Source organism: Hetaerina americana, unplaced genomic scaffold, assembly GCF_022747635.1.
Source record: "Hetaerina americana unplaced genomic scaffold, ioHetAmer1.1.p SCAF_12, whole genome shotgun sequence".
In the NCBI taxonomy this organism is placed as follows: Eukaryota; Metazoa; Arthropoda; class Insecta; order Odonata; family Calopterygidae; genus Hetaerina; species Hetaerina americana.
In genome coordinates this window covers 20,077,707-20,096,353 of record NW_027286292.1, presented here as the reverse complement: position 1 = coordinate 20,096,353, position 18,647 = coordinate 20,077,707, and the positions used below count along the sequence as shown (strand labels likewise).

The following is an 18,647-nucleotide window of genomic DNA, read 5'->3' as shown; positions in this document are numbered from 1 at the left end:
AGCACTGTGCGACGGTGCGTTATCATGGTGCAAAATCCACGAGTTTTCTGCCCACATTTCTGGTCTCTTTCGGCGAATTGCTTCACGCAAACGTCTCATAACGCCCAAATAATACTCTTTGTTTACTGTCTGGCCTTCTGGCAAAAATTCATGATGCACTACACCGTTGTAATCCATGAAAACCGTCAGCATTGCCTTCTTTTTTGACTGAAAACGACGTGGTTTTTTTGGTCTCGGCTCATTTGGTGAACGCCATTCACTTGCCTGATGTCTGGATTGCGTGTCGTACTCATAAACCCACGTCTCGTCTCCAGTAATGATCCTTTTGATGAATGTGGGATCGGATTCAGCCTCGCAAATCATGTCTTTTGCGACGTCAACACGGTCTCTTTTTTGCATGAAATTGAGGTCTTTTGGCATGCTACACGACGGAAACCCAAATCATTAACCACAATGTCTTGGGCGGATCCATAGGCAATGTTCAAGTCCTCCGCTATTTCTCTGATGGTTAATTTGCGGTTATTGACCAACATTTCTTTTACTTTATCAATTTTTTCACCGACTTTCGATGTCGATGGTCTGCCACTGCGTTCATCATCTTCGATTGACTCACGACCACTTCTGAACCGCTCGTGCCACTGGTAAACGACCGTTTTTTTTAGAGAATCGTTGCCGAAACACTTTTCCAACATTTCCAACGTCCGTGCGCCACTAAATCCGTTTTTTACGCAAAATTTAATACAAGTTCGTTGTTGCAAATTTAAATCCATTTCTGCAATTGTAAAAAATCGCCAACACACACAGAGATAGATGTACTCTTGGCTACGTAACTTTTGCAAATGTCAAGTTATGACACTAAGATTTAAAGGGAATATCAACAACAGATGTACCAATTTAACAAAAAAAACAGAACTCAAATCGGAACGATGGGAGCGCCACACGGTGGTTATTCCGGGAACTTTTTGATCAAGGTAGTATGTTCAGGAAAAGTACACCCGGACTCACCACTCCAGGGACACTGTAGAGACTCGCGAGTTCAGGAGAAAAAGAATCACCCGGACACATCCGTCTACTTGCCTCGTGCGCGCCCATATCCCCGCCCCCCCCCCCCCCGCACTCACCTCCGTTCCCAATCCTCCCAGTCCCAGTTCCCCATCAACGCGCCACACTCCGTCGCGAATCCCTTCTACGAGAATGCGGAAACTTTTTCACCTTCTTGTTTGTGACGATTATTCAAATGCAATCTTCACCCCGCGGAGGTGAGTTGAATGGAAAAACGAGGCGGAGGTGGCGAGGCGGCGGAATAAGGTGATTTCCAAGGAAGGAGATTTTAAAGCGGAGGGGGAGGCGCGAGGCGTTAAGGGAATGGAAGGATGGATTTTTCCTCTACTCGTCCTATATTCTCGCGTTACACCTTCTACCTTCACTCGGCAGTCACTCATTTTGAAAGTATTTCCTTACATTTCCAAAGCGCAGGCTCTGACTTAAGGTGATGAGTATTATAATTTGGTGATTTCTTTCCATTGAAAACAGGAGGTGTATCCGTGGAATGAGTTGTAGCAAAAATTTTGGCAAACCTACAAACGGAAAATATTACATTTATTCGTATTTTCCCGATTTATTCAAATTTACGACCAAATAAAAACATTTTTTTTCATAGATAGTTGCCTTGAGGGGTATCGTTGATCGGTTTAAGAGTACATCAACAGAGTTTTATAAAATCTGTGAACTCATTGGCACATGGCAATGGTTTGGATCTTCGCCATCCATCCGTGGTTCTAGTCCAAATGTTTCGAAGAATTCGCCATCCGTAGAATCGTATGGCATCGTGAAATTGTAGTCATGGCAAAGACTTAGAGCGTTAGTAAATTTTTGTGTCAGTATATAACTATCGAAGCGCAGTTTTGAAGCGTTTCTATTTTTTCCACGTTAGACATAATTTGCTGTTAGCCAATGGTAATTGATTAATTGGTAAATAATCACATCTTATCTATATACTATGGGGGCTGAGGAAATGCGGCACAGTCACCTTTTTTACTTTATTAACGAGCAAGTAGTAATTAAATTGTGATTTCATTTTGCTGGCGATGGTCAAATGGATTTTATAGAATATCTTGCGTCAATTATAGATTCCTTTTAGTTGAGATTAGAGAAAATCTCATCGTGAGTATTGGTGTTTTGCACGTTACAGTGAAATGCGGTGTTTTCAGAAGGCATTCAAAATTTTAACCCGTTCTCAGTTATCCAGTAACAAAGGGCATTATTTGCATGCGGCGGAGTAAAATCTAAACATATTCGCTACTCTATATTGTTATCAGCGATAACTATTTGGATTATAGTCCACTGAGTTATTAATATTGCTTGAGCTTCTTGAAAATAAAAGTATTGAAAATCGGTTTTGTGGATATATTTTAATTACATCGTTCACTTTCGCGTACTCCGTAGTGGAATTTCCATAATCGTTAGCAGAACTCTAAAATGGCTTCCGATAATCGATTTACGCTAACATGGATTTTGGAACGAGCTATTTCAATTGAAACGCTTTAAAAAATATATTCTTCGGGCATTTTTTATTGCCTCGACGTGGGTGATGTGCGGATCCGGTATGAAAGGAGGGGGAGCCGATGGATATTAGAATTTATGCCATTCCGTGCATACAGGGACGGCCACGCACGCCAACTCGGCGGCTTTTTATTCAACCCCCTCCACTGCGACTTCGAGCACAAAGGGAACGGAGGGGCGTCGTTGTGGTGGCGGAGGGGGGAATTTTCCTTTTAATGTATCGCTTCGCAAGGACCGGGGAGGACGTAGCGGGGGAGGGGATAATAAAATTGCAGGGAGTTGCGACGAATGACCGCGTGGGTAGGGGCGCATCACGGTGTGTTCCCGGGGCAGTCACCTTGAAAGCATAACACACGAGCGATCACTCAGGGGAAATAGGGCCCCTGGTCCTTGAAGAGAGCACCCAGCACCGCAAAGGGTTTTTTTCGGAGCGGAGGGCATCCGTCCCACTACAATTTTTTCCCTTTCTCCAAACCCCTCCCACCCTCCTGTCACTCCCACGCGCCCACTCCCCTCTCCGCTCTCCTTTCGTAGGACAGCGTACTCACTCCCAGCTCATTTCGATTCCTTTATTCTCCGCCCTCCCATTTCCCGACCGCCACCTCTCCCCCGTTTCTACTCCCGCTCGTTGCAATCCCCTCTACCCCATCCGGTGCGTCCCGTCGTTTTTCCTTTTTCTGCCACGGCTCCCATCATCTCTTCTTTCTCGCTCTCTCCTCATCCCACCATTATCCCCCTCCACCTTTCACTCCCCTCTCCTTCCGTTTCTCCCTTTCACTCTCTCCATCCCTCGAGGATTCGTCCTCGCCATTTTCTTCTCCTCCAACCCGACCCGGCCGTCCCCGCACGCACGCCTAAAAACGGCGACAGTGCTGCCAACACAAATTTGCTCAATGTGGCCAAAATTATCCTCACACTCGGTGGAGGAAGGGGAGTAAATGGCCGCTGCTTCTTTACTCTGCGTAATGGGCGGCGCTGCTTCTTTACTCTGGGTAATTAATTTCAATAGCAGGAGTATTTAATACAAAAAATTTTGAACGAAGTATTATCCCAAAAAATATCAGGATTGCAATGAAAAATGGTTTTCAATTAATGACTTCTCCTCCGTTAACGTATTCGTTAAAAACATTATTTATCAATGTAGCATGGATCAAGCACAAGTTCTGCACCCAGATCTGTTTTTATTATAAGGCACCGATGTACCTTATGATAAAAATCTGTGGAAAACTACAAAGACTTTTTAGTATAAAATGGTTTTCTAGTTGCTGAAAATGATAAGAGTTGGCTTTTTTAGTTGATAAACTTAGCTCATAAAAGAGCGTTCTGTTCATTTTTGTGCAGAAACTTATTAAGTTTTCAATATGATAAGTAAGGAATGCTAGACTACAGATTTAAAGTTCCCGAATGGGCTATGATGTGCATGTACATATGTTATCAGTGACAGTATCGAAAAAAATCATCAGTGGATTTCGCAATAAAATCTCCAATTTTGCGCCCTGATTCGTTTGTAGTCTCACTCCCATGGATGTTGCAATAAATCTCCCCCCTTATTAATCCTTCTCCATACCCTTGGACCATATAACCGCTATCACATACCCCGTGGGTGTGCCATCGAGTCTTAGATTTCCTTTTTTCAGGATCTTCACCATTCTCCATCTCTCTTCTCCCCTGGTCCCCAACTCCGCGCCCTCTTCTGCCCGCCATCGTCCCCTCTCTTTCTTGTGGGCTGTTGTCAAACTCTTCGCTTCGCCATCCCGCCCCTCCCCTAAGCCAAGTTAACCTCTTCTTAACCTCCAACCCTACCTCTACCTTCCCGGATTCCCTGGGATATTTTTGTTCACGGCTCTAGGAACTTGTGGTGAATCTACTTCCACGAACCAACGGAAAGGTCGTGATCGTGGTGGCAAACCCCTCATCATCCGAGATGCCAAGAAAATATGAGGCCCTCCCTGGTTGATTTCTCATTTGCTGACGCGTGCGATTCCTTCGCTCGTCCGAGAAAATATGAACGTTTTTGGCGTACCGCAATCGCAGTTGACCAATCTGAGCCCGAAAAGGGTTGTCTCAAATCAAGTGGAACGTTCGAAAGAATATCCTGTGAATGAAAAAAACTGCGTCATATTTTGTGAAAATGAGTTAGTAAGGGAAAGTTCCACATGAAAACTTCGCTTCCGATGGTAGCAACATGTATTGATTCTTAGAAAAATTGTAGAACTATTAAAATCAATTCTTTATGTGCCTTTTTTGAGCAACTACATTATCGTCCAGCAAATTAAATTATAATTTTAGATGCATCGTAAAAGTAATACCAGTCATTAAAAAGCATGCCAAATAAAATCGGCAAAATAAAATGAATATGTTGTGGATCAGTTGTCTATTTGTAATACCCCCCCGCCACACGCCCTTGCGGTGGCTTGGTAGATGTAGATTTATTTACAACAAAAATTTAAAAAATATTAGACATTGCGTAGAATTTACCTAATTCCACATTTTTATGCCAGCTAAAGTGATGGAGTGTGTGTTTTATCTTCATTTTAGTCATCCGAGAAAAATGTTACCTGTAAAAATTAATAAAGGGATTGTTTGATTGGGAGTACGGTTCTCATAATCCCATTAAAGGTGTGATTCAAGTTCTTATATCTTATTTATGTGCATAAAATATGCCCCTATTATAAGAATCTGCTGATGCATTTTTCCATAAAAAACATGCCGATTCTCACTGTTGAATTAATTCTCAGTGTCTTGACACTATTTTAATAAGTCAAATTTCTTTCCTCTAACCTTCTGGATTTTTTTAGAATCTTGATATAACCTACTGAATATGTACTGGTGTATGTTGTTATTGATCGTATACTACGTAACTTATCTCGTGTGATAAAGTATTGTATATTTCCGTTCCGTCATTAGGGCGTGTTTGATGGGTCTTTTAGAATCGGCGTTGTTCATGCGTTGCAGACGGATGTACAAGGTGTGACAAGTGAGCTCCAGTTACCATTTAATGGGAAAATGTCTCCTACCTGTAAGCAAGTACTTGAACTATGCATGCAAGAGCTGCTTCTCAGGTATTAAATGAATAAATCATGATCGTTCAGAATGGCAAAACTCTTTCTGACGGAAGAAATGAAAAGAGGGAAAAAGGTGAATCCGTTTCGACGAATAATTTGTTCACTTATATTTTCATTAATTTTAGGTGAGCTCTCTGAAATATCTTGCATCTGATATTACTATTACTATTATAAATTTTTATATTTCACCATCAAAATGTGTACCTTTTTACGGTCTGTGGACTTCAAGTTTCGCTCTTTCTTTACTATTCTAACTGATTAAAATATAAACCAGGAATTTGCGACTAAAACGTCTGGTGAAACCTCTGTTATATATCTAAAAAAGAACAAGTTTCCCGTGGCTCAGTCATCTCATTAGGGAGGATCGTTGTCCACTCTCATCCGAAAATACATCCTTGGCAGCGTCCAAAGCAATTCCTCGCCTACCTTAAAGAGAGATGATTCCATGCATCTCTTTTTCTAAATTTGGTGCATTATTCCTTTAGGGAAATGGTTATTCCAAATAGCTCATGCCAATGTGAAAGCAAACTCAGCTGGTAAACGTTATTTACGTGACTCGACCTGTCGCGGTCTCTTCTTTCGAACGAAGTTGTACGTCGAGTACATCATCTTAGTATGCAAGCCTTCGCTCTCATCAGCATGCGCTCTCGTCCGAGGCGACTTCACGCACCCCTAAGCTCCCATTGTAGTGTTGCGCCCCACCCCACTCCACCCCTCCCCACAGCCCGACCACCCGCCTCTTGTTAGCTCCCTTAACGTCCGCCCTAAACCCTTTTTGTGCCCTTTTCTCCTCTTCCGTCCCAGCCCTCACACCCTCAGACTCTCTTATACCCATTTCCCATTTCTGCCACCCGACCAATCGCCTTCTGCCCTCCCTCGTAAATCCTACAAATTTCCTCATCTTCTTCCAAACGTAATCTACCGCGACTTATCTTCCTCACTTTCTCCCCCAAGGGATGACCGTCTTTATTACGCAGCTTCACACGGTCAGAGGTCGTTTTTCTCCGAGGAGGGAAGGAAAAAGTGAGCAAGAGATGTAAATAAATAGACGCTACTGTGCTCCCGACCCCAACTTCCGTCTCTCAGACTCGCTGTACGTGTCCGTGAGTGGTTTAACTGCTTGGTGTGTGGAATCCTTTCCCGTTGGTGAAAACACCCTTTGCCTAATTGGGGACGTGAGCTTAACTGCAATTTGAATAACACCGGGAGGTTTAACAGCGTAAAAGGAGTCTAATACCTTCTTGGTTGAAGCCAAATTTGTTATCGCGACCGTAAGCTGCTTCTTCACATTATCAGCGGGAAATTGGATTTGTTTTTTTTTGCATTTACCCATACCCAAAAAATGCTCGTCAGCCATGACAGTATTCATTTCCGAGGCGAATTCCGAACCCGGAGATTTATAATTCGTGCTTGCGAGTTAGACGCTATGAGTAGCTTTTAGCTTTGTAATGGAATATTTATCGCGAAATATATTCAAGTTGTCCAGTCGAAATACCTTATGTAACCACTCTTGGTTTTAACAAATATATGTATCAATGAATGTGGATTCATATTCTGATGACCCTAGTAATTGGCTGTACAATTGTTGTCCATTATATCATTTTTTCGAGGTGTAATGAGTGATCCATGTGTTCATAGAAGTAGTCATCGGCTAAAGAAGTAACTTATGTTTCAAAGATATATTCTGGAACTCAATGAACCATTTTTAAACAACATCTGGAAACAGATGTTTACATTTTCGTGAAATATTTTGAGCGTAAATTTCATTAAGAAATTTCCTTAGCTTTGCATGAAGATAATAAATCAATATTTCTCTCTCGAGCTTCATTTCCTTCGTTACTCATGGCAAAATGCTCTGCTTAATGGTTGACGCATTTTGTGAGACATTGTTCTCTTTCCACGGATCACCACACGAAAAATGTACAAAATTTTAATTTTAATGGGTGATATTACTTCATACATTCCTCAGCTCCTTATTCACTTCTAAGTGTGATAAATTGTTGTTGGTTTATTTCTTTTCATGTTTATTCTCATGTAGTAATGTAAAGTAGGTGTCGTTTAAAGTGGTACTGTATGGTATTTTAGATGAAAAAAATTGGAGCATAGAATTATATTCTCATGGCAGAATCAAGTACAAATTGTGTAAAAAACGGATCACCACACGAAAAATGTACAAAATTTTAATTTTAATGGGTGATATTACTTCATACATTCCTCAGCTCCTTATTCACTTCTAAGTGTGATAAATTGTTGTTGGTTTATTTCTTTTCATGTTTATTCTCATGTAGTAATGTAAAGTAGGTGTCGTTTAAAGTGGTACTGTATGGTATTTTAGATGAAAAAAATTGGAGCATAGAATTATATTCTCATGGCAGAATCAAGTACAAATTGTGTAAAAAATGGTGGTAGACTGAACAGTGTTGCTTTCGGGGAACTTTTTGATGCGGCGACGCATGAAATTCACGGTTCAATCCTTTTGGCGAGGGCGAAGCTCAAGGAAATAAAGTTGACTAAGACTTATACAAAAAGAAGTTGGATGCCTATAATTCAAATTTCAAGGAAAAAGAAAAAGTGACGAAGTCACACAAATTCTGGTTATGGATAAAAAATGTTACCCTGGGGAATTAATTCCCTACACGGCAAGAAATGCTCGAATAATAGGTACTAGGTTTAAGGACGTTGGACTGAATTTTGGAAAGCGTGCTAATCAACCGGTCTTTGTATCCAGAAAGAAATAGTATGAGTATCATGACCTCCCTCTGATGATGTATGGCAATGTAGTTAAGTGTATGCTAATGCAGCTGTTGCAAACATTTGTCGTATGATTAGCTCCTATTTATATGTATTTGTTTAAATTGGCTCAATTTATTTTTGCAAACATCGTATTGGAGTGGAAAGTATATTTTTCAATGCTACCATCTGTTATATTTAGAATATTTGGCATATGGTCAAGGACGAGCACGAGAATATCTCGTTACAAACAAATCCTTATGGTTACGTTTCGTTAGTATTAAAGGGAAAGAAATACTTAGGTAGGTTTAACTAAGTTCATTCTGATGTGTGTCTAATTTATATTATTCGCTAAAATAAACGAAATGTAGTTATTTAATGGTGATTTTTCTAATCTTCTCTTTCATGAAAAGTCCACACGATAATTTTATACAATGTGCTAGTAACAACATTTACAGATCCCTAACTCATCATTTTACTGTATGTAATTTAATAATATTAGTGAAAATAAAGTACATACTGTATGGGTAGTTATATTGTAGTTAATAGTTAAATAGTTAAAAAAATAGTCAACAGTTAAAGTTAAAAAAATAACCTCATTCTTATCTTCTCTTGAACTTTAAACCGACTTCAATTTCGGCCCTAGATTTTAAACATGAAGCTTGAGGGGCTTTAGTTTAAGAAATATGTAGATGACACCAAGTAGTCTAGTTATTATTCACTTCCTGCCTCACACCCTGATGGGGGCTTGCAGGGTAATATGTAAAAGTAGTATTAATAATATTCCGAAGTTAATTCAATGCAGCTCGAGCCATGAAGCAAAAATCTTCAAATGCCAATCCCTAAACTTGCCAATACTTTCTTACACGTATTTCTGTAATATATTCGTGCAGTTTGATCGATTATCAGCGTTGGATCACTAGCCAAAACTTCTCGTTACTGCGTGTCGTTAATGAGCGACGGGAAGGCAAAAAATTGACGTCCCCGCGGTTATTAAATGAAAGGTTTGTTTTCCTACGTCACTAGTGAAAAAAATTCTTGCATACTCCAACGGCGCTGTCGTCGCCGTTCGGATTCCGAGGCGAACTCCGACGGACGCAAGGAGACGCTGAACATCCACTCCCTCCTATATCTCTTCACCTTCCCCTCCTTCAGGCTCCCCCCAGCGCCACATACCGCCCCTCCGCCCATCTCGTCACTCTATCCTCCCCTCCTTCCCCCATCCTCCCCCCGAAGCGCGCCAAAACGAAACGATCGCTTTACGGTGTCGGAATTTCCCTTTTTGCATTTCTAACATCCCCTTAACTTTCCGTCCTCCCCGATATTTTTCATCAATTTCCCGTCTATAACTATAATTTTCCTCATTTCCCTCGCCTTATTTTGATACGCGCCCCGCAGCAGCAGTGGACTGTGTTTAACCGAGCAAAACCCAACTCGGATGGGAGAACACGAAAGGAATCTTTATATTTTTCTTTCCTTCTTCCCCCTACCCCTCCCGCTCTACCTTTTCTGTGTCCTCAGGGTGGGTGTCGGGCGGGAAACGGTGGGAGCAACGGGGATAAAAAAATGGAATCGCTCCTATCGCCGTGCCTACACTAATCACCCCTTTCACTGTCTTCCGGCACTGTCCTCCCTCTCTTTCCCTGCTTTACCTTCCCCGAACCGCTGTCTCCGCCCTCTCCAATTGTCAACGGTTCGCCCGGTGAACCGACGCGCTCCCCATAGGAATGCAACGCTACTTGTCAACCGGCCCCGACCACCGCCACCTCCATCCTCCCCTGTCCTCTTGTCGTCCCAATTCCCTCGGCAACCCGTTCCGACTCCCCCTTTCGTTAACCCTCCCTTGCAAAACCCACGCGATACACTCCATGGTGAGAAATAATCCCTCCTCTCTTTTTCCCGCTCCTTTTCTCTTGCCTTTTCGCAATTTATTTATTTTTTCACCATTCTTCAGGTTCAAGTCGTGCGTTTTTCAGTCCCCCTTCTGTCTCGACCATTCCCCCTACACACGTCTTTCCTTCATTTTCTTTTTTTTTCCTCTCTCTTGCTCTCTCTCTCATCCTCTCTGTCGATATTTTGGAAGGGGAGGGTAAGTTTGGTACAATACTACCGCCGGTTCTCTTGCGTTTGAGGGCGCCCCCTAAACTCCTCCTCAGCCACACTTTGAGCCTTCGCGAATCCCCGCCCACTTCCCAACATCCCCTCTCGACTTCCCCACCTCCCATCAAACTCCTCCACTATAGCGATCCCGCTTAAAGTATGAGCAGTGCGAGCCTTCATTTCAAACATTCCCTTCCTCCTCCCCCCCCTTCCTCCCATCCTCCACCGGCAGGAATCGCACTAAGTGGTCGGGGTCAAGGATGTTGGAATTTGTTGGCTCGCCTTCCCCCTCTTCTCCCTCACGAGTCTTTAATTCCGAGAGTGTATGCGATGAGGTCGAGAGGATGGTGTTGGTAGTGGACGAGAAAAGAGTAAGAGAAGAAAGGTAGGGTGCAAAAACTCAGCTCCAGCCGATCTTTAGGGCCTTTTAGACGTGGCGCTTGATTCGGTGCTCGAGAAAGGGAAAGTGAACATGGGCGGTATGCCACGAGTCAGGGGAGAGTCTCTTGTCCCTACTCTGAGAGTTGCATGAGTCTCCTCGAGATTACGAGTAAAACCGTGGCCGAGGACCATTTCATATGAAGCCTTTCGTCGGTCCAATCCGTCCCCACCACATGCGTCCAACAAGCACCCTTCGTGGACCACATCAGGGTTGTAGCTATCGGCGTCGCTAGGAACGGGCGCCCAGCGGAGAAAAGCGAAAGCAATACGTGGCCATGTATTGAACATGTGGACTCTTTGAGTAAGACTCGAGGATGAGATGCCCGACCCGTTAAGCATTGCAATAATTGGACTAGAAGTGATAAAAATAATATGCGGCACTGCGGATATTATGTGGCTTGCGTTATTTAAGTATATGTGCCTCATGCAACATTTTCAGAGTGTAAAAATCATTCGCCTTGACTGGGATCCCAGTCAAGGCGAATGATTTTTACACTCTGAAAATGTTGCATTGAAATGCACATTAGCGGATGACTCCGTTAAAAGTTACTGTTGCGGCATCTCCCGCAGTTTCTTTGGTATATATGCCTCATATTTATATTTTTTTCTTTTATTGACTAATATTTAATAAATGACTTTATTGAGAGTTATTTGAGGCGTGCGTGCGTTGTGGAATATCATTGTAATGCACAGGGAAGAATAAAAATAACTTTTAACTAAGCGTTTCCATTGAATATATCTTGTATCCTATATCCTGTTGAAAGGAAAAGTTATCGTGATTTTTCCCAGTACAATAATTTAATTTTTCTATGATTTTATTCTTTGAGCAAGACTTATGTTTTTCTTCGTGATCGGAAAAGTTTCGAATGCCTATGGTTTTCGCTATTTGTTTTCTAGAAATATCATTTCGCACGATGCATATCTGAAATGAAATGCAAATACCTACAATGGCTCAGTTCCGGATAGAGTTCGCCTACTCTCATGACACGGTGGACAAGGTTCATTATGACTTCAGGAGACCAAGTGAATGCCTTCATTTTCACATACAACATGGTCCTATTTTACTGTTGCACGGAACATTTACATTCAGTATATATCTGTACTGAATGGACATCAGTTCCGTGCATCAGTAAAATAGGGCCATCATAATCTATAATCATTTTGGTTCTTAAGTGCAATTTAATCCGCTGACACCTACAGTGACCGATTATTGCATCGCACATTCTTTTTAAAATAATTATGAGGACGAGTTGATATTTGCATACAAAATTCAGGTATTCATTATTCGTTCAATATATATTTCCACCCATACGGCTTAATGGAAAGCGAACATTTACATTAGACATAGGCCGCTCCTTTGGCAAAAGCTGTAATCCTGCATTTATGCGCTTTTGACTCTGTATTAAAGTAACACATGCTTTGTTCCAATTTTCACTCTGCATGCTAGAATGGAATCCTCACCTGATGATGATACAGTGTATCGAAACCATGGTCGAAATAAAGTTTTAACTGTGGAAAATTGCAACGAAATTTTTATTATGTCTCGATTCCACAACATCACGCCTGACTCTTCACTTTTCGTAAAATGGAATACTATTTTGGCGTATCCAGTAGACTGAAAAGACTATATTAAATGATTATCGCTCTGAAATTTTCAGATATTGATTATATTACCGTTAATTGCACACGAGTGATGAATAAACTACATGTAATTCATTTAGGAAAATTTATCTGTTTTATGGGCACATCAATTTTCCCGTTTTTTTTCTAATCTATTTCTTAATTAATTAAAGCTTTCACACATATATAAAAATATTTCGGCCTTTTCGAAGTGGCTACTTACTCAGTCAGAAAAATATTATTTGGAAAATATGTAAACAAGCTTGGTTTTAACTTAAAAATTCCCTCGCGGCTCTCTTCCACCGTTTTGCACCCACTTGGAACAGGAATGATATACCCATTGCCTCCAACACCTATGCCTAAAACTTTCCGCTGGTGTACGTAGATCTTCATCTATAATATAATTCACGCCTGATCCATGCCTTAGCGTTATCTACTGATAATATAAACTAAACTTTGGATCATACTGTAAAACAAAGTCTATGCATCCATACTCTCATAAATGAACTCCCCGCTTTCCCTGCTAAGGATCAACATTCTGAAAATGCTTTCTTATGTTGTTGCTGAGGATCGCACAATTGAAGAGGTTTCTACTTTCAGTGTTAACTAGTAATATAATCAACACCTTGCGTTTTTCTCTTGGTGTTATTGCTTCTTTTATTTTGGAGCTTAAAATAGAGACAAAAATGAGAATTCCTTATTTTGTGAGTTCTAATTTATGGGAATTACTACCATTGGATCCCATTCATTCCAATTATGGTCACTTATCGTCAGTACGTAATTGCCTTGAATACAGAGCTGATGTAAGTACTGAATTGTGTCGTGCCCAACGGTAGTTAAAAGGTTTCCGAATCACATGATCAATAATTTAGCGCTTATTGCCAGGGTGTTAGGGCTAAATTTGAGTGCCTGGTTTTCATTTCTTATCTACACTTTTCCTTAAACTGACAGGTTTAAGGTCATGGCAATCGGCCCGCGCATTTCACAAGTCATTTCGATCACTAATAAATCACCATATAACCTGTCACAAAGCGATACATGCATCCATGATAATTCGATACACTTATTTCCATACGGCCAATTACCTTCAACTACATTGCTGCTTTATTTATTAAATGCGTCCAGTATTACCAATCATTTGGTTGCTAAGTAATGGAAAAAAATGTTTTAATGTAAAATAAAACTCCCCTTAGTATGTAAAATAGTATTTTTATCGACTTGAGCATGTACGCAAGATACTATAGCACTTCTTTGTATAATACTAGCTATAAAAATGGTCATTTATTTCCTAAGTATTATGAGCAACATTATCTACAATTAAAAGTCAATGTTCAAAATAAAAAAGAACCCCATACGTTTGGACTATCAATTCGAAAAAAAATCCTCTGCAAGCGCCTTGATCCATTTTTTAACTCCTTAAATGGCGGAACAAATCTTTTCGTGATTTTTCAAAAAAATTGTGAAAATAATAACGGATATTTTTCCTTTATTGCAAAATCGATATCTTGGGATTTCTTTGATTCTCTCCCTATTCATGCGAAGTGGAGACTCTTCAAAAAAAATTAAAAGCGAAATGCAACGCCATGGGGTTTCCTACCCCCATTCTAGTTACCAATTCTGAATCGATTCGAATGCGGATGCACAGGGTCTTTTGGACTCTCTTCAAGTCTGATACCCTTTGCGATCGTCCCTTGCGTCTTATGCTAAATCCTCCCTGATTTAAACGAGGAATATAGTCCTTTGTGAGGGCGCTGAATGCATGATTTGTATATTGCCGCTTCCTTCCTCGGCTCGACTCGAAATAACGTCTCCAAATTACATTAGATCGAGCGCGATGCATTCCCGCTGCGGATCTCCCGCGTCCTCGACGCCGTTGAAATACACACCTCCCGCACTCAACGTCTCCCAAAAAAAATCGTCGTCCCCACTCCCTATCGTTTTCTTTTGTGATCCAAATCTTGACCGATGGGTTAATTTTATTCCCTTCCGTATCCTGCAAAACTGTTTCTTTCTACCCGATTAAGGCTCGCTTTTATTTGGCACCGTTTTATCCCTTATCTCTCATTCCGAATCCATTATATCTCACCCTCCTCCTTCCACCTTCTCTCACCCCCAAAGTGCTCCGCTTCCGAGTGCTCTGCCGATTCCCGCGCGACCCAGTGCCAGCTTCCGATGAAGTCCGCACCGCGTCGCTGCGCCATCCTACAAAGCGAGAATTACGTTCTATTCACTCAGTCAACCCCTTTAGACCTATTCAGCGCATTCGCCGAGTCCTCCTACGATAGCCCTACCCCCCCCATCCGACACATTCACCCCCCAGGACACAATTGTGGTCCATTGGGTGATGATTTCGCGCTGTGGCATGGCCTTTAGATCTAAAAGGTCTAACATTTTCTCCTTCCTCAAGTTATCTGTTGGCTTAATGCGTTTCTGTGCGCTGCAATTAAAAAAAATGATTTACTGTCACATTTTGAATGCGGAAAGTAAACATCTTTATCCTTCTGAAGATTGTAGGTGTTCTAAATGGTATTCATCAATTACTCGTTACACGAAAACATTTTCCGACATTTTTCAAGGATAAGGTATAATTCTCTTTCTTCCTTCCCTAATTTTACTGGCAGAGACTGATTTTGAGAAATGTGATGCCTTGTTAGAACTATTGAATAATAATTGATGCGTTCAAATCAGCGCGCACCTTGCTATTGTTAATTTTAAAAAGCGTGGTTGTGAATATTTGTTGAAATGCTCATTTAGTCCCTTTTATTTACAAACAGCATATAAGCAAACAACCATCGATCCTTATCTTACAAGTTACTCCTGAATTTGGAAAGATGTGAAAATATTTAGCCATGGTATGCCACTTAACGAGTAACAAACTTTTTTACTAGAGAAACTCTACTTTATAACTTAGGTCTAAAGCTAAGTCTTTGTCTATTGTGACCTTTATATGAAGTCTACCCTGCTACTGTTCCCTTGTCCTTCATGGAAGCATGCCAATTATATTTATCTTGCCCAGAAAAATTGATAGGGAGTCAATGGAGGGGTATAGGCCGAACACTTGTTTAAATTTGGAAAACTCAGAAATTTCGCATTCACCGAAATATTTCGTTCAGTGTAACTGAGTGTGAGCATCGTTGTGCCAATTAGGAAGAGTTGACTCAAAGAATCTCCGAGGGGAAATAAATATTCATAACCATGCCACATTCTCACAGGCCTGCTCATATTTGATTTCCGAGGGGCATTCAGCGGATGTATCTCTTTAAATTAATCGTTTTCACAGAAAATGAAGCTTGGCTAAATGGCTCTCTGCATTGTCGGCCTTAATTCAGTTAAGATTCTTCATGTCCTTAAAAAACGTTGTGACCCTTGCTCCAATTTTGTAAATTGATTAATGCAGTCAATTCCCATAATTTCCCTTCAAATGGTTTTTGAGAGCGAGTTCAAGTTGATTAATTGGTGTCATACTCATCCTGCTCTTTATCCATGAATTTCTTTCGAATTAATCGTATATCCACTGAACCCCATCAAAATAGTAATCATTTCCTTTGTATCTTTCATTCGAATGTGGAGGCCGATATGTCATAATGGAATCCATTTTAATCGACTAAACATGAATTATTGATATTTCGGTTTCGGTATGTGAAAATATGGGTTTATTTTCTTTTGAATTATTTTCAAACAAGTTTAATGAGAAAGCTAATTTCAGGCCATACCTTAAACTATTAGTTCATGAATGAACCTATAATTAAATTAAAATAATCAGCAAATGATTAGAATGAGGGTAAAAAGAAGGAATTCTACAAAGTGAAACCTGAAACTGTTATGTTTATCAAATGATTGGAATTTGCTGGAGATTGAGAATAGTATTAGCCATTTGTAGCATATTTTACATTGTTTTGCATCCATCATTAAGTCGATTAAGCTGATTTAACTCACTTCAAAGGAGAGGTCACAGCCTTGAGGGCTTCTCATTCTACGCATGAGTGATGCAAAACGCGAATGATACTTGAATTATGAGCGTTCACAGTCGATCGAATTGCAAATGGGGGCCACAAAAATAAAGCAAAATTAAACAAACAAAAATAAACCAAAAGCCGGCCTTGAAAAAGCCGGCTACAATTCAGCCCTTAATCCTAAATTGCGATCTCGGTCCACCCCTGATCTCCCCCTCCCTCCGCGGAAATGGGTACGGGCAGTCGGACCGAGGCGAGTCAGCAGTCTCCCCGTGCCCTTCCAAAATGAGTGCGATCAAAGTCACGAGGGGAAGACACTGAGAAGGGATTTCTCAGCACCCGAAGCCATAGGAATAAATGCACTCGTTGCTTATTTTTTCTCTTTCTCCTTATTCGCAGGGAACTGAAGATTTCGAGGCGTACTACCCGAACATAACGAAGCCATACAAGGAGCCACCGAGCTGTCAGGGTAAAAAGAAGAAGCCCCTGAGGAAGAGAAAACCCGGAGAGGAGGAGGACGGTGACGAGGAGCGTAACTATGTCGTCGGCGAGGAGAGGGACCGGGCGAAAGTGTACTTCGGTGTTCAAGAATCGTCCAAGTTGAACCGTAGCGGGTCGGCGGCGATAGGCCCACTCCACTGGGTCCTGCTCGCTTTCAGCCTAGCTCTCGTGCCACTCTCAAGGTGAACGAATCCCAAGGGAGGGAAGAAAATTTGAAGAGAAAATATACGACAAAAACCAACCTTTTTTCCTGGCGATGTATTTATTTTTGTACATAACCTTCTCATTATATAAATGGTGCTAATTCATTTTAATGGCAAGAAGAGGTAGCCGAGGCAGGAGATGGAGTCTTTTTCACCCCCCTTTGATTATGATTTGTTTTCTACCGTTGTCGGAGAGTGATCTCTTCGTCAGTGAGGAAACCAGAGGGAAGGATTTGGATGCGAGGGTTTGAAAGAGTAAACACCAAAGAAGAGAAACATGTGCAGGAGGAAGAAAGTGTTTTGAATAGTTTACGACTACGCCTTCTTCAGTTTTCTTTGGCGTGACTTTTTCAGAGTAAGAAAATGCGTAGCCTTATTACTTTCAGTGTCCATTGGGTTTCTGATGTATAAGGGGACGCGGTAGAGGCAAAATACAATAAAATATGGGAAAGATGAATGGGCTGGACGGAAGAATTCAATGTGTAAAAATGAGGAAGGTGAAGAAATAATTCGAGAAATCGATTCGATCTCAAAATGCAATTTTAAATAAGCGCTCGACACGTGTGATTTTGCGAGAGGAGTTTTTAAAAAACGATGGACTCGTTATGCGGTAGCTGGTTGGGTCCGAAGTGGTGCCTTATTGGCCGACCCGGAACAGACAGTTCGGTCGCATGAAAAGTTGACTAGTCTGCTGGCTAATGACAGTATTCACATTCGACATTACTGCTTAGGTCATATCAAAAAAAAGAAAAAAAAGTGTGCTCTTGCATTCATGTAGCTATCGTGGAACCTTAATGTGTGTGTTCCGAGAAACGTTATATGAGATTGCCGACTACGGTGTGAATTCTTATTTATGAAACATTCCTAATTATTTTAATGATTACGAGTGGGGTCTTGAGAGTCCAGCATTGGAATTCTTAAGTTTACTTTGTTATTTAACGCTGTTATTTAGCACAATTTGTTGTCATAGATGGATTCTAAACGGAATGTAACCGCCCAAACGTTTGCTTTTCTGTATCGCACAAGCAAAAATGACAAAAAAATATGTGTTTTTCTACACATTGTCGTTTTGTGGACCCATCATCGGTTAATTAGTCCACGTGAGTATACATTAGTCAAACCCTGTACAAAAATGTGCATGTAAAGTTCACTGTATTATACGTTTGTACACTTAAATAGAATAAAAGTATATGAGATGTGTAATGTGGCTTGTATTTTTTATTATGACCAAAAACCTTCCACTGATATTCTCGATGTTATGAATGTACAATTGAACTGTATGAAGCTCCTCATATCCTTTGATTCAATTCTGACGATTTATTAATCAGTCTTTTAAGAAAAGCATTTGAAACTAAAAAATTGTGGAAAAATAATTAGACTATAGAAAAACATGTTTGAGTTTTGAAAGCATGGTAAAATGAAATTTTTTAAAATTTTTTATGTACCATCAAAATGATTGGTAAAACAATCTC

At 40.8% G+C, this 18,647-nt stretch overlaps 1 protein-coding gene across 1 annotated transcript in view; it reads left to right on the top strand.

Moving 5' to 3' along the window:
• The window catches only part of olf413 (DBH like monooxygenase olf413), an 868,967-nt gene extending 850,595 nt beyond the window's left edge, over positions 1–18,372 (top strand). Inside the window, exon 11 of the mRNA XM_071582772.1 lies at positions 16,871–18,372. Within this exon, the coding sequence (XP_071438873.1) occupies positions 16,871–17,158 (288 nt within the window). The 3' untranslated portion in view covers positions 17,159–18,372. The remainder of the gene's footprint in view (positions 1–16,870) is intronic.
• The last annotated feature ends 275 nt before the right edge of the window (positions 18,373–18,647 follow it).